The 13000-nt window shown below is 40.5% G+C and overlaps 1 protein-coding gene across 1 annotated transcript in view; it reads right to left on the reverse strand.

The window, feature by feature from the left end:
• The window catches only part of LOC109477896, a 29265-nt gene extending 20789 nt beyond the window's left edge, over positions 1 to 8476 (reverse strand). The window contains exon 1 of the mRNA XM_019779356.1: positions 8115 to 8476. Within this exon, the coding sequence (XP_019634915.1) occupies positions 8115 to 8193 (79 nt within the window). The 5' untranslated portion in view covers positions 8194 to 8476. The remainder of the gene's footprint in view (positions 1 to 8114) is intronic.
• Positions 8477 to 13000: the final 4524 nt, after the last annotated feature.

The following is a 13000-nucleotide window of genomic DNA, read 5'->3' on the forward strand; positions in this document are numbered from 1 at the left end:
TAATTCATCTTACAACGTTGCAATTAAGAAGGATCGGTAAATAGAGGATTGAAGAAGTGTTATGTAAGCTTAGTTATTGCTGTGTTTGAAAGTAGGAAGTTTTAATATAAGGTTTTTAAGCCGACGCCGAGATAGAGACTTTGATTAGAATCTACTGCATGTCTGTGCGGTGTCTAGTCATTAATTTTTGTCTTTTTAAGACACTGCATGGAAAGAGCTGAAAGGAAAATGCATCATCACTAGAAAGCTTTAAACAATTCCTGCAATTAGATGTGCATAGATTGAGTATGACAAGTCGTTCGGTGTAATAAAGCTAGCTGCCGTGTAAAGTGCTTTTCCCAAGGGCACAAGATCGGTGACATGGCAGGGTTCGAACCCGGGACCTCCTGGTTCCGAGTCGGACACTCTTCCGTTACGCCACGGCCCCACGTAGGTTTGGATTAAGGTAGCCCGGGTGACGGTAAGCTAGCTTCCAAACTTCATCGGACGTCACGTCTGTTTCCTTGGTTTCCACAAGCCGCGGCCTCAAGGGACAAGATTTCGTCTAACTTCCTGGGTGGGTACTGTTGATCTAAGAAGCGGCTTCCAGGGCGTGAGGAAGTCAGGGATTCCGACAATGTAGATCTACTGTGGGGGTCGTGTGGCGAAACAGTAGAGTGTTCGTCTCAGAATTAACCAAGAGGTCCCGGGTTGGAACCCTGCCATGCCGATCTTGTGCCCTACAATTTAGATCTACTGTGGGGGTCGTGTGGCGTAACAGTAGAGTGTTCGTCTCAGAATTAACCAAGAGGTCCCGGGTTTGAACCCTGCCATGCCGCCGATCTTGTGCCTTTGGGAAAGGAACTTCACACAACTTTCCACTCTTCACTCAGGTGACTATGAGTACTGTATTGTCCTCTCTGTTGGTGGCGGCATAAATACTAGTAAGTTGAAAAAACTTGAGTGTGCCCTCATCATGTGTTGTCATCATGTTGGAATAACAGATCTACTGAGGACTAGCAAGAAGAATATGAAGTAGAAACTCTGTGAGTAAGGAAAAAGGCTACAAGCTCTACATTAGCCCACATTAGCCTCTGAAAAGGACATTTTTCAAACAAAATTAAGATATCGTCTGTAACAGGTTTAATTATGATGCAACATTGTGACCAAACATCCGACTAAAACCGTGAAATATCCGGTATAACCGCCCTTAGGCGTAACACACCAGTTTCGCAGGCACGCGGTGCAGCGCGCGGCAGTTAGCTATATCACACCGAACGACTTGTTACACACAATCTTTGCACATTTAATTGTAGGAGTTGTTTAAAGCTTTCTAGCGATGATGCCCCAACTGTGGCCTGGGTGCCATCCGATTTGTAAGATTTTTTTGGGGGGTAGCCGTTACAATTCGGACGCCCCCAACTGTGCTTGGTGGCAACGAGTTACACACACGTCAATTCTTGGTTGATGACTCTGATATTTGAAACCCCGGATATCGTGACGTTTGTCACATGTGCTCGTTTTCTCCAGGTCGTGTCATGAATGCAGACAGTTCATTCTAAAGAAGTGCAGCCGCAGGTGTTAGTCCTTAATTCCACATAATTAGGCCACTATAAGTGCAACGTATTAAATGTCACTACCGTATCTAAAACCAAGAAAACTGTCTAAATTATCTACACTTCGACAGCAGCTAAAAGACGACGGAAGAAAATGACAATATTTGTTTCTATCTACACAATGCTTATTTAGCCTATGTTTATGTTTATGTTTATCAGGAACTCAGTAAAAAAAAACAGTTCCTTACTACTCGTCTGGAGTCCTGTGCACTAAAATTACATCATAATAAATATAACATAACAATTTCACCGTCATGCATTACTAAACAACTACAACATATACAACACTGCAATATTAGCCTGGGTGCCATCCGAATTTGTAACGGCTACCCCGAAAAAATCGGTCCCTAGCCGTTACAAATTCGGATGGCACCCAGGCTACTGCAATATAACAACTACACAGTAATTACTTTAGTAACTACAATATATACAGCACTACAATATAACAACTACACTACACTACACTACACTAGCCACAAAACGTTAAAGGTCAGAGACATCATAAATACATGTACAGTGATTACAAGCAAATTTCGACTGAAAGCAAATACCGACTGTAGACGAAATGTGATAATATCGCAGAATATCATGTTGTCTGCGGAGGGCAATTCTATTAAAGTAAAGGCTGCACCCGAGCTCCCCTATGTCGTTAGAACAAATGAGACAAGACCATATATGTAGCTAGCATATCACACAGGACCTTCCGCTACGGTACCGAGGAAAGCTGCTAGGGGGCCGGCAAGAGACCTTGACCTTCGTCTTTTTAAAACCTAGGAACATAAGGCATATGATCATTGAAGATGTTAAGTTTAAAGGCATCCAGTACAGTTTTTTAGTGCTTGAAAACCCGATTTTTCAAAGCCAATATTCTAGTCACTTATCTACATACTGAGTTGAAGTCATAGTATATCCCAGTGTATGTACCCTCATGGAGCAAAAATTTTCAAAATTCTGACGGAAAATGGTTACTGGAAGGGCCCTTGGCTGATTTTTAGGGTACCACCCAGAAAATAAAGGACTCATCTTGGGGCTTTTTTTTTCAGTTTTAAATACCCAAAGTATGAAATGCTGATTAGAATGTGCCAATGTGAAACAGTATATGTCAGTATTGATCACAACGATTGCCTTAGTCAGAATATTTCCAGTTTTGCTGCCATGAAATCACATTGGATGCCTCAATGAGGGATAACAGAGCAAGACATGAAATTGAGCGTTTATTATTTTAAACATGGTGTATTGGACTACTACTGCACGCGTGCCCGGGCATAGAGTCACTGTATCAAAACACCCCGTTTTTCCTGCATCTTTTCAACGGTTTTCTGAACTTCATTAGCGGCAAATCTGAAAACAATTAATGTAGCATAACATACCACTTTTATGGCACAACAATTGAAATCTCTTTCTTCACTATAGTTAGTGAAAGATTTTGTTGTGTCTGCGTTTCTATTGATGTATTATTCGTCGGTCGCGGTAGAAATATAGAATAGATATTTCCTGCATTCTTTTATTTGAAACATATATATTTCCTGCATTCTTTTATTTGAAACATATATTTGCTGCATTCTTTTATTTGAAACATATATATATCCAGCTTAACTACCGTGTCTTGTTCTATATACAGAAATATAGACTAGATATTTCCTGCATTCTTTTTCTTTCTTTGAAACATATTTCCAGCTTAATTACCGTTTCTTGTTCTATAATGCTGTATGTAAGGACACCTGAAAAAAAAAAACTTGGGAGTGTGATCTACTGGTAAAATCAATAAAAAAATGTATGACATGAAACATTTTATCTTGTTTTCTACGTACAGTGGCTCCTGATACTTAATGAACTAATGTAAGGTCTTCAACATTATTTTTAAGTCCTTGATGTAATGTGAAGAATATTTATACGAACGTATCACAGATCCACATCTTAAAGTGGACATGTAAACAATTGAACTCTTCAGCATTCAAACATTGTGATGCAACTACCTGCACATTCAGGGCAAAATGAGTCTGGGAAAGATCAAAAAGAAATGCTTAAAGTGTTCGGCTTCTAGCCACGCGCCTGGAGCTGAATGTCTTCCAAAAACATGCGGATCGGTTGTGTAAGCATTTTTCTGAATATGAAACACTGTTAACGCTTTTGATTGGTCTGCTGCCTACAGGGAGAGGGGAAAATATCGCGCTGGCCTTTAGCAGGCTTTAGATGTCTGTGTGGAAGAAAATGCGTATGGCAGAAGGACGATAAGTGGCGATGTTAGGGGGCTTTAACAGATGGCACGGGAGATTGTTGGTAACGAGATACCCGCACGTACTCTGTGACAAAGTGGTCGTAACATCGCTCCACATTATTTCTAGACATTAGGCTAGCGAGGGGCAAGAAACAGAACGAGCTGCCGAGGGCACACATTGACATAATGGACAACGTACCCTCGGGATGCCATTCTCTATACTGGTCGTTACTTAGGTCTTCTAGCCATTTTGGCAGCGACTGTTGGGCAACGATTCAGCGACCAAACAAATTTCATTGATAAAGAAGTGAATTTTGTAAGCTTTGGGTGTTTTTTTGCGTCTTAAAATCGTACTAGGATACTAACATCATGGATAATATCTTTGATAATATCTTTGAATCTATCTTTGACTCTGTAAAAGCAACAAAGCCTCCGGGCATGATTTTGCAAATAAAAAATTTCTCAAGTCATAGATCGTACTAATCCAAAAATAGCTAGTTGCTCAACAATCTCAGTGACAAGGAATAATAACACCCCATTTCCACTGAGGCCGCGACCAAATATTGACAGACCATTCAACCAATTTCGTCACATATAGAACGAATTTTGTAAATATTTTTGTGTGCGTTGCTGTGTTTTAATCCTTTGCAGCGTGTATCATATTCAAGTTATGAAAAATCAAGAGTCAGAGAAATCCAATTTTAGTCGCCCAACGGTCGACGTCTGCATCCAGTGGAAAAGTATCCTAAGAACGAACGTGATGGTGTGTGATACTATATTCTGGGTTAACGTTGTTATGGCCCGCAGTAGTGCCAGGTGTTTGCACACAATGTTTTCCGAGATAAGCGAGCTGTCTCGTAGCCTGCAGTCTCTCTCTCATGTCTGCCCTTTGTCCGGAAATTGCGTGCCGTTATCTATCGGAGCGTCCTCGCCTGAGTGCTGCAAGTTCGAAAAGTTATGTCTGGGCAAAACTACGGGTCACCGCCAGTTCAAGTCAAACTTTCTTTGTGTGTGTGTGTGTTTTCTAGTTGATATGTCTAGAGATCTAGAGAGCTCGAGATATCGCCGGTTAGAATGCACACTCAAAATTGTACCTCAGCTTATGTCAGTGCCCTACAGGCTTTTGATTTTGGGTGTAACTGTTTTTACTGCAAGATGTGTAGATGAAAAGACTAGAGAGTGTGGTTCTAAACTTTCAATAAAACTTTTCTTTTTTATATATTTTGTTTGAGCCTTCCCTCTCCCCTCATGACCTCAATGAAAAATGGCCTGTAGGTCGATTTAAGCTTCTCATATGAATAAAGAATGATTCAAACAGACAAAGTTAAGGATTCTGTAGTTAATTCCAATGTCTATGATTTGTAGAAAGCGTTCGACCTTGAGAGTCGAGATATCTATGACAAGTCTTCCAAGAAATACGCCGGCATAGACAAAAGGCGCCTCAATCTATCATCCCGGAGCGTTATAGGTTGAATCGTTAGGTGTAGAATCAGACGCTAGGTTCTGGCTTTCGCTTATTCTGAAGCTGGTAGAGGTGTAATAGGTCATTTGCAGTGTGTGGGCTTCAGACAAAAAATAAGCTAGAGCTATCTTTAGGATTCTTACGGGCAAGGGTGACATGAATATCCACCGTCCCGATGTTTTTGGTGGTGTTCGCCCCCTCCCTCCCTCTGTGTCTAGTGTCTAGTGTGTGTGTGTGTGTGTGTGTGTGTGTGAACACGATAACTCGAGAAGGCTTTGATGGATTGTCCTGATATCTGGTTAGTCATAAGGCCTTGATGTAAACTCGAAATAATTAGATTTTGGGGCCCCTGACGGCTTGTTTGGGATTGTACTAACTAGACCCTTAGCTTATTCCTTGTAATCACGCGTGCCGGTTTACTGAATCCATGATATTTTAAGAGATCTGCATATGATTGTAGAGCAATGTACGAAGATGGAATCAGCAATGATAGGCTATATACTATATACTATATACTATATACTATATCATCATCATCATCTGTCGACACCCTGGCTGGGGGACGGGGCAAGCTCCTGCACGACACGACGCCACACAGTACGATCTTCCATTGCAGCTGGAAGGTCTTGTTGTTGTAATCCTCTGTCCATATATACTATATACTACCTAGAGCGCTACTATCATCGCATGTTTGTGTCTCCTGCATTTGTTACAATCATGACCGCAGCATTTAAAAAGCACTTTAACACATAAACAATGTAAATGTTAACCATCCTGGTAATACTAATACACAACAAAACAGTTGCTCAAGCAACAGGATAGATTTTGAAAACTGTCAGATTTCAGTTCAAGCTAGTAGCATCCACTATTAGAATTTTCGTCAGTTTACTAGAGGAGTCTGTAGTTGAGTCGGCATTTATCTGTGACACGATTAGATGGATAAAAAATCACACATTATCGTTAAACAAAAGTTCTAGAGCTATGTACAGATACAAGAATATCTTATAGCATGGTGAATATAGTTTTACTTCGCTACTTATACGGTGCAATCACATTTGGCGTAAGCCGTCTGTATCTGTATCTGTATAGCCGGTATAACCGCCCTTCGGCGTAACACACCAGCTTCGCAGGTACGCGGCGCGGCGGCAGATGACTACATCACACCGAACGACTTCTTACACCTAACCCTTGAACATCTAACTATAAACATTGTTTTTAAAGCTTTACCGCCGTACGATTTCAATGTCGAAGAATATTTTACAACCAGGCTATGACAGACCCAGCCAACGACGATCTGAGATAGTTAATGGTAGTTAGATCCTTGTCCACAGTCAAAATCCTACGATATTAAAATCGCCAGACGACCTACATAGGACGAATCGTAAGCGGCCTCTTATATGTACTTGCTCGGGTTTTCACAGCACGCATATCGTGACCAGCAATTTTTGCACCGTTTAGCCTTAGGGCTCTCACGTGCACCAAGCGGTTGTACATGTCCACTTCAAGACAAGCGATAAGTCTCGTGATCTTTGACCCATTAAAATTTTTCATTAAACTCGTCTCAGCGAGGGAAGAAACCTTGTGCACTACAAACCCTATCTGTGCCACTCTGATCATTTCTATGTTAAAAACAAGACACGTTTCTTTACTTGGTTATACCCTATATGAAAATAAACGCCAATCGCTATTCTTCGAGACATTACAATTAAACAAAAGATGCAAGAAAATGTCAGAACACAGCAGGACACTTTCACATACCTCATGTCATGCAAGAATGAACATATAGTTCACAAAGTATGTAGTTATGTCTCCATGTGTTTCAAGAAGAGAGAAGAAACCGTGATTAACAGTAGATCAACAACAGTATACAGTAGTGTTTTAGTGCATGGAGTTTTAGTATTCAGAGTTAGTATTTAGTATTTCAGTGTCCTATACCCTATGTTTTATCCTCTAGACCACATATGGTCACATGTGCATTTAGCCCATCTGCTGGACAGCAATATGCAACAAGTCTTAATGGCAAAAACATTAACATTTTCAAAAATTCTCTGTTGTTAGATGATCCATAAGCTAACATAAAAAGTGAGCATTGCTACAATCTATGTTTGTCTTTATTTTAATAAAATGTTCCAATCAAAAGTACATTGCTACAAAAGTAAATTGCTGTGTCCCTAGAAAGAGATTCGACCTTTACGTAAGTGGCTCCTAGCTACGCGCGGTGAGAAAATAAGAGGTTCAACGTGTATAGAAGACCACCAGGTCCTCAAGAGTTAGAGGAAAGAACAAAGAGACAGTAAATTATCGACCAGCATAATGCGTCCTGACGCCGCAACACATATGGGATACAAATAAAACGGTCTGTCCTCGCATCAAATGTTTGTGCATGCAGTACGTTTGTGTGAGAATACCTCATGCTTGGGCTTGCATTGCTGTTGCCGGTAGCTCTAAGTTAACGATTCGGCTACTGCAGAGGCGGTTAAATTGTGTGTTCAAAGTGTCATACCCATCCAATAAAGCTTCAATCCTTGCATACTATCTATGTAACAATAGATCCCTATCGTAAAATAGGTCAGTTGTGCAGTCTATATCATGCATGTCGTTAACCTGTCTGGCTACGTGTGAATGTAGTTAACACAACACGCCGGTATATGATAGGTTACACCGGCGGGGAGACTTGATTCGCATGCGGCAGACTATCTTGTAACACCGAGAGTGTCCCCCGCCGCACGCACGGTATAACTCAAGACGCGAAGAGCGCCAACCTGTTGCTCTTTCTTTGCACAGCTCACCCTCCCCCTTGTAAGAAGCACGCCGCCGGGCGCTCAGGTACTGTACTCACCTGCTAGTGGCTTGGGAGCGGTGTACAGCACCAGGAGGAGTAGCAGGCTGCCCGGGCGGACAGCGGCAGTCCCAGCCATCGGGGAAAACGAGACGTGACAGCTCACTTAGGAGCTGTGTTCTCCCCCGGTCTGGCGAGAGTGTGCGAGAGGCAAGCGCGCTGTACTGCGTTAGCAGCACACCTACATGTACACCGCGCCGGCCGCCGCCGCACAGCCAATCCGCTGACAGAGCATAGCCCTCTTAAACATGAACGGGGAGGAGCCACACTCTCTGATACAACCTCTACTGCAAGCTGTGTCTCAATATATACGTATTTTGAAGGTAAAAGAGGTGGGATTCTTAGGGACGTGGAGACTTGCGTGCAGGGGCCAACCAGGCCCCACGTCACATGATACTGTCATTGTAAACACTGTCAGCAGTGGGCGGGGCTTAACACAGGTAAGCTAAGTGCGAGAGCGATAAATATGACAGCAACGACCTTGAGAAACGGATCAAATTTCCCTGGTGTTTCCTCCTATTTCTGAATCCCCCCAAAATGTTACAGACTCAAGTCCCAATCAATTAGTTCTGCAAGGAATTCTGCATGCATCTTGACACATACCTGGCTGCTGATAAGAAAATATGTACACAACAAAGAACCCCTTCAAGAAAATGGTTTCACCCAGTACAATGCCCGGTCGTTACATAGTGGTGCAACAGGTAGAAGTGCTAATTTTAAATGCTTTATAAAAGTCACTGAACCCTCAGCTAAGCACGACGTGCAGTTAAGTAAGCTGGCCTGATGAAAGCAATTGGTGTATCGTTCATGTGTTATCTTCTTTTCTGTGTAATCTATCTTTGCTTCAGGTGTATATCCGGCAAATGTGAACAATGCTCTACCTTTCATGATCCGCCTGCTATACACGTAGCATTGTCAGTTGTGCTGGATTTTCTACGTGGGATTTTCATAGAACTGTAAAGACTTCAGTTATATTTTAGTGTTCTTAATAATCAATGCAGTGTACCCGGAAATGATGAGGATATTTTATATTAGGCCACACCAAGTAAATTTTATGGATGACGTCCTCGCGCGCATTGATTTTGGCCTCTTCCTAGAAAAAAAAACAAGAAATTTTGCTTCCTGTAACTATGACCAAAGAGTCACGACAGTGTCGCAAATCGTCAGATTGACATGAAACCCGCAACGCGAAGAAAGTGTCTATTGACAGGACCATCCTGTCAATAACAGAAAATTTTTCACTGTCCACTGTTCCACCTGATTTATTGCTGTTTTGATGAAGAAGAAAAGACTTCTTGCTTGCTACACTGTCACCTCATTCATTTTGTGTCCTAACATTTGTCGTCTCTTAGTATATTTCTAATCTAGGCATCTTGTTTTTTAGGGCCCTTCTTGTTTTTTTTTCGCCCTCTCGCATTAGATTTAGGGTCTCCAAAGGACGTCATCCATAAAATTTACTTGGTGTGGCCTTAATGACTTTACATGATATACAAAAATATTCATATATTTGAATATTAATATATTTTGATACAATGTTTAAAATTTCTATTTTAACGGCTAAAATTACTGTTTAAGTTGTACTACGATGCGATTTTAACTTGATGTAATATTTCAGTCCTAAGGCTGCTATTGTTAGGACACTGTTTTTGACCAAACAAACCACTGATATGGAGAAGCCATGTCTATATATACATTCACACCGTGAATACTGATCACTCAACAGCCACCTCTGATGTATGTTGTCATTCCGCTCAATATCTCCAGAATACAAAGCAGAAAAATTCACCCGTTCAATCAGAGACATCTTGGTTTAATATACTTGCCAAAAACGCGTCAAAACAATTTCGCCGCCTGTTTTGTTGTGTAAACTACACTTCATCAAGTCATTATCCTTTGTTTGCCATATCTATATCACATGTGTACGGATATGATTTCAAATACGATGTTTTGCCGCCTTTCTAGTCTAATGTGTAGCACGTAACGTATTCCACCTGAGCGAACCCTTTATGTATTCTGCATAGCACTTCGGCAGAACGGTGTCTTTTAATGTCATATCCGTGTACAGTATTTAAGGGTGACATCCGGTCTATAGTTCTCAAATGGTGTGTAGTTTTTAAACGTTGTGTCGGAAATTATATGAAAACCTTAACCAAACATCAAAAGAAAACCGTCAAAACATCCGGGTTTCCTTTTCGCGCAGGCGCAGTACGTCTTACAAGAATGCTCGTTTTTGTTAATTAGAGTAGTTAATTAGTGTTAATTAGTGCGTATGATTTTCTCAGAGATTAGAGCATAGTTTATTTTTTTTGTTTTGTATTCATTGTGGTGTATTTCTCGGTTATTCTGTTAATACATGCATTTTCCCAGTGATCTTAATATCTGACGTCACAATGACGTAGGTTGCCCATCGGTAACCATGGTTACGTGTGTTTTGATAACCGCAATATCGTCATACGGTTACATTTGAAATCGGACCCAGGTGACATTTACTGTACATCTGGTAATAACTGATGCGTTTAAGTCTGCAGGTACACGTAAGTGGTGGGTGCAGGCAAAGCGTACTTACGCTTAGTAATGCTTAGTGCTAGTGATAATGCAATGTGCTCCCTTATAATGTAAACAAGCCTGACAATTCGACCCTACTGCCGCAACTGGGATGTCGTTTTAGAGATATACACCATTCTTCTACTGACTACTACCTACTACTACTACTTCTACTTCTACTTCTACTTCTACTACTACTACTACTTCTACTACTACTACTACTACTACTCCTACTACTCCTACTACTACTACTACTACTACTACTACTACTACTACTACTACTACTACTACTATTACTATTACTCCTACTACTTATACATACCTACTGCCAATATTACTACTTCTACTGCTGTTACTGTTGCTGCTACTACTACAACCTTACTGTAAATCTTGAAATGTTCGCGGAGGTTTAACTATCGTGAATGCTATTTTGTTGCTACTGTACTACAATACTGTCGCAACCGCGAAATTCTAAACGTCGCGAAACCTTCTATCGCCATTAAAGGCCCAGAAGAAATAAACGAATGTAGAGTATTTGACTGCGTCGGGATTTAACCGTTGGCATTTGTAGTAGCCCATGGATTAGGACCGTATGTCATACGGGCAATCACGTAGTTCAACTAGATTTGCATTTTTTTCTTAGGATTACAGTTGGAACTCCAGGTTGAGAAGAAAATTAGACGTTCAAAAGAATGATTGTTAGGGAATCAATCATTCCTTGTCAAAAAGATGGCAATTTCAAAGAGCAAAGAATGGATCTTCGAATCATTACAATAAAAACATAAAAAAGATAATAATACCAATAAAACATGATAATAATCATAAATCAGAATAACCATAAACAGTCCTAATGAAACTCACCATAATCGTAATAACCTTCAAAAATCATAAAAATCATCATAGTCATAAAATAATCATCATAGTCATAAAAATCATCAAACAAATCATGCATGCACACAACACATCGCTGCTCCTATTGTTGATAAGATCTGTTACTGCGACATTCTGTCAGACTAATTTTGATGTATAGGCCAGGTCACAAGGCATGTGGAACCAAACGCCGCCGGCCTGTTTTGCAGACAATATATAAGCAGGGCAACAACCTTTCCCGCCTTCCCAGCGACTCAATCTTTCGGACGAACCAAGGATTGGGGAAAATGTGACGTAATCCACGTGTCACTCTTCAGTCAGAGTTCTTTATATAACACCTACCAAATAGAAAACGTTTGAATTTTGATTTTCGTCATTTATATCGTTATATATTGTCCTCGCTTATGTAAAGTATTCTCCAAGCAGAGGTTTGAGCTTTGGCTTATTTTTGGTGTGTTTTTATGCTTTTACAGGGCTTTCTCCGAAAGCCTAAATACTAGTACACGAAAGCCCAAACCTCTGCTTGGAGAGTCGATGTGAAGTACATTATTTATGCGCGACATTAACAGGTTTCAACAACACAGGGTTACAGTTTTTTCCGTACAGAAGTTGTCGATGTGTTTGTCTATTTGTTAAGTAAGTACATTTTGTAAACTAGGATGACTGCTTGCCAAATAGACAACTATTGCAGTATATAAAGTATAGTATTGAAGACATATGATTATTGCGAGTATAACGTATTCTGTGTTCTGTTCCGAGCAGCACTTTCTAATAAATTCAAGAGAAGGAAAATATAGATTGTGCTTTGACTGATCACCGTATGCATATACTACTTGATGCAAATATAAAGACATCCAATGACATTTCAGGTCGCCAAAACAAGAAAATAATAATTCTAGACGAGAAAATCTGATATTGGCATAAATTTACTGCCATTTCTTAACACTTCTTTTTGTCATCATTTCATAATTGAAGCAAAATAAGGACCTAGGGGGCCTTGAAGAATGTTCGTATTCAACATGATTCAATTTTTGCGAGTTTTATGTCGACCCAAGCAGAGTAGCCTAATCCAATACGCAGACTTCAATACGTTAAACCCCATCCTTAGTGGCTGCATACATGTTTAGTGGCTGCGAATCACTCAGAAGATATGATTGGGGTCAAAACAGAACTGGCACCTTTTATATAGAAGACGTCTGGAAGAGCTGCAAAGTAGTCTGAGAGACGCCATCATTCATTCCTTAAAGTGCACCTCCTGTTCCGTAGCTTTTATCTTATTTTTCTCGCCCCGATAATGCTGCTCAACTACTCAAAACGTCAATATTATCATAGCTTAGACTGACTTTAAAGTCATCCATACAATTTCAGAGCGGCAAAACAAAAAGATTCTGGATGAAGAAATCTATCTTATATTGACATTCACTGTCATTTCGTGGAACACTTTGTCATTTTTATGATTTCATACTTGAAGT

The sequence above is a fragment of the Branchiostoma belcheri genome, unplaced genomic scaffold (genome assembly GCF_001625305.1).
Source record: "Branchiostoma belcheri isolate BF01 breed outbred unplaced genomic scaffold, Haploidv18h27 scaffold41, whole genome shotgun sequence".
Classification (NCBI taxonomy): domain Eukaryota; kingdom Metazoa; phylum Chordata; class Leptocardii; order Amphioxiformes; family Branchiostomatidae; genus Branchiostoma; species Branchiostoma belcheri.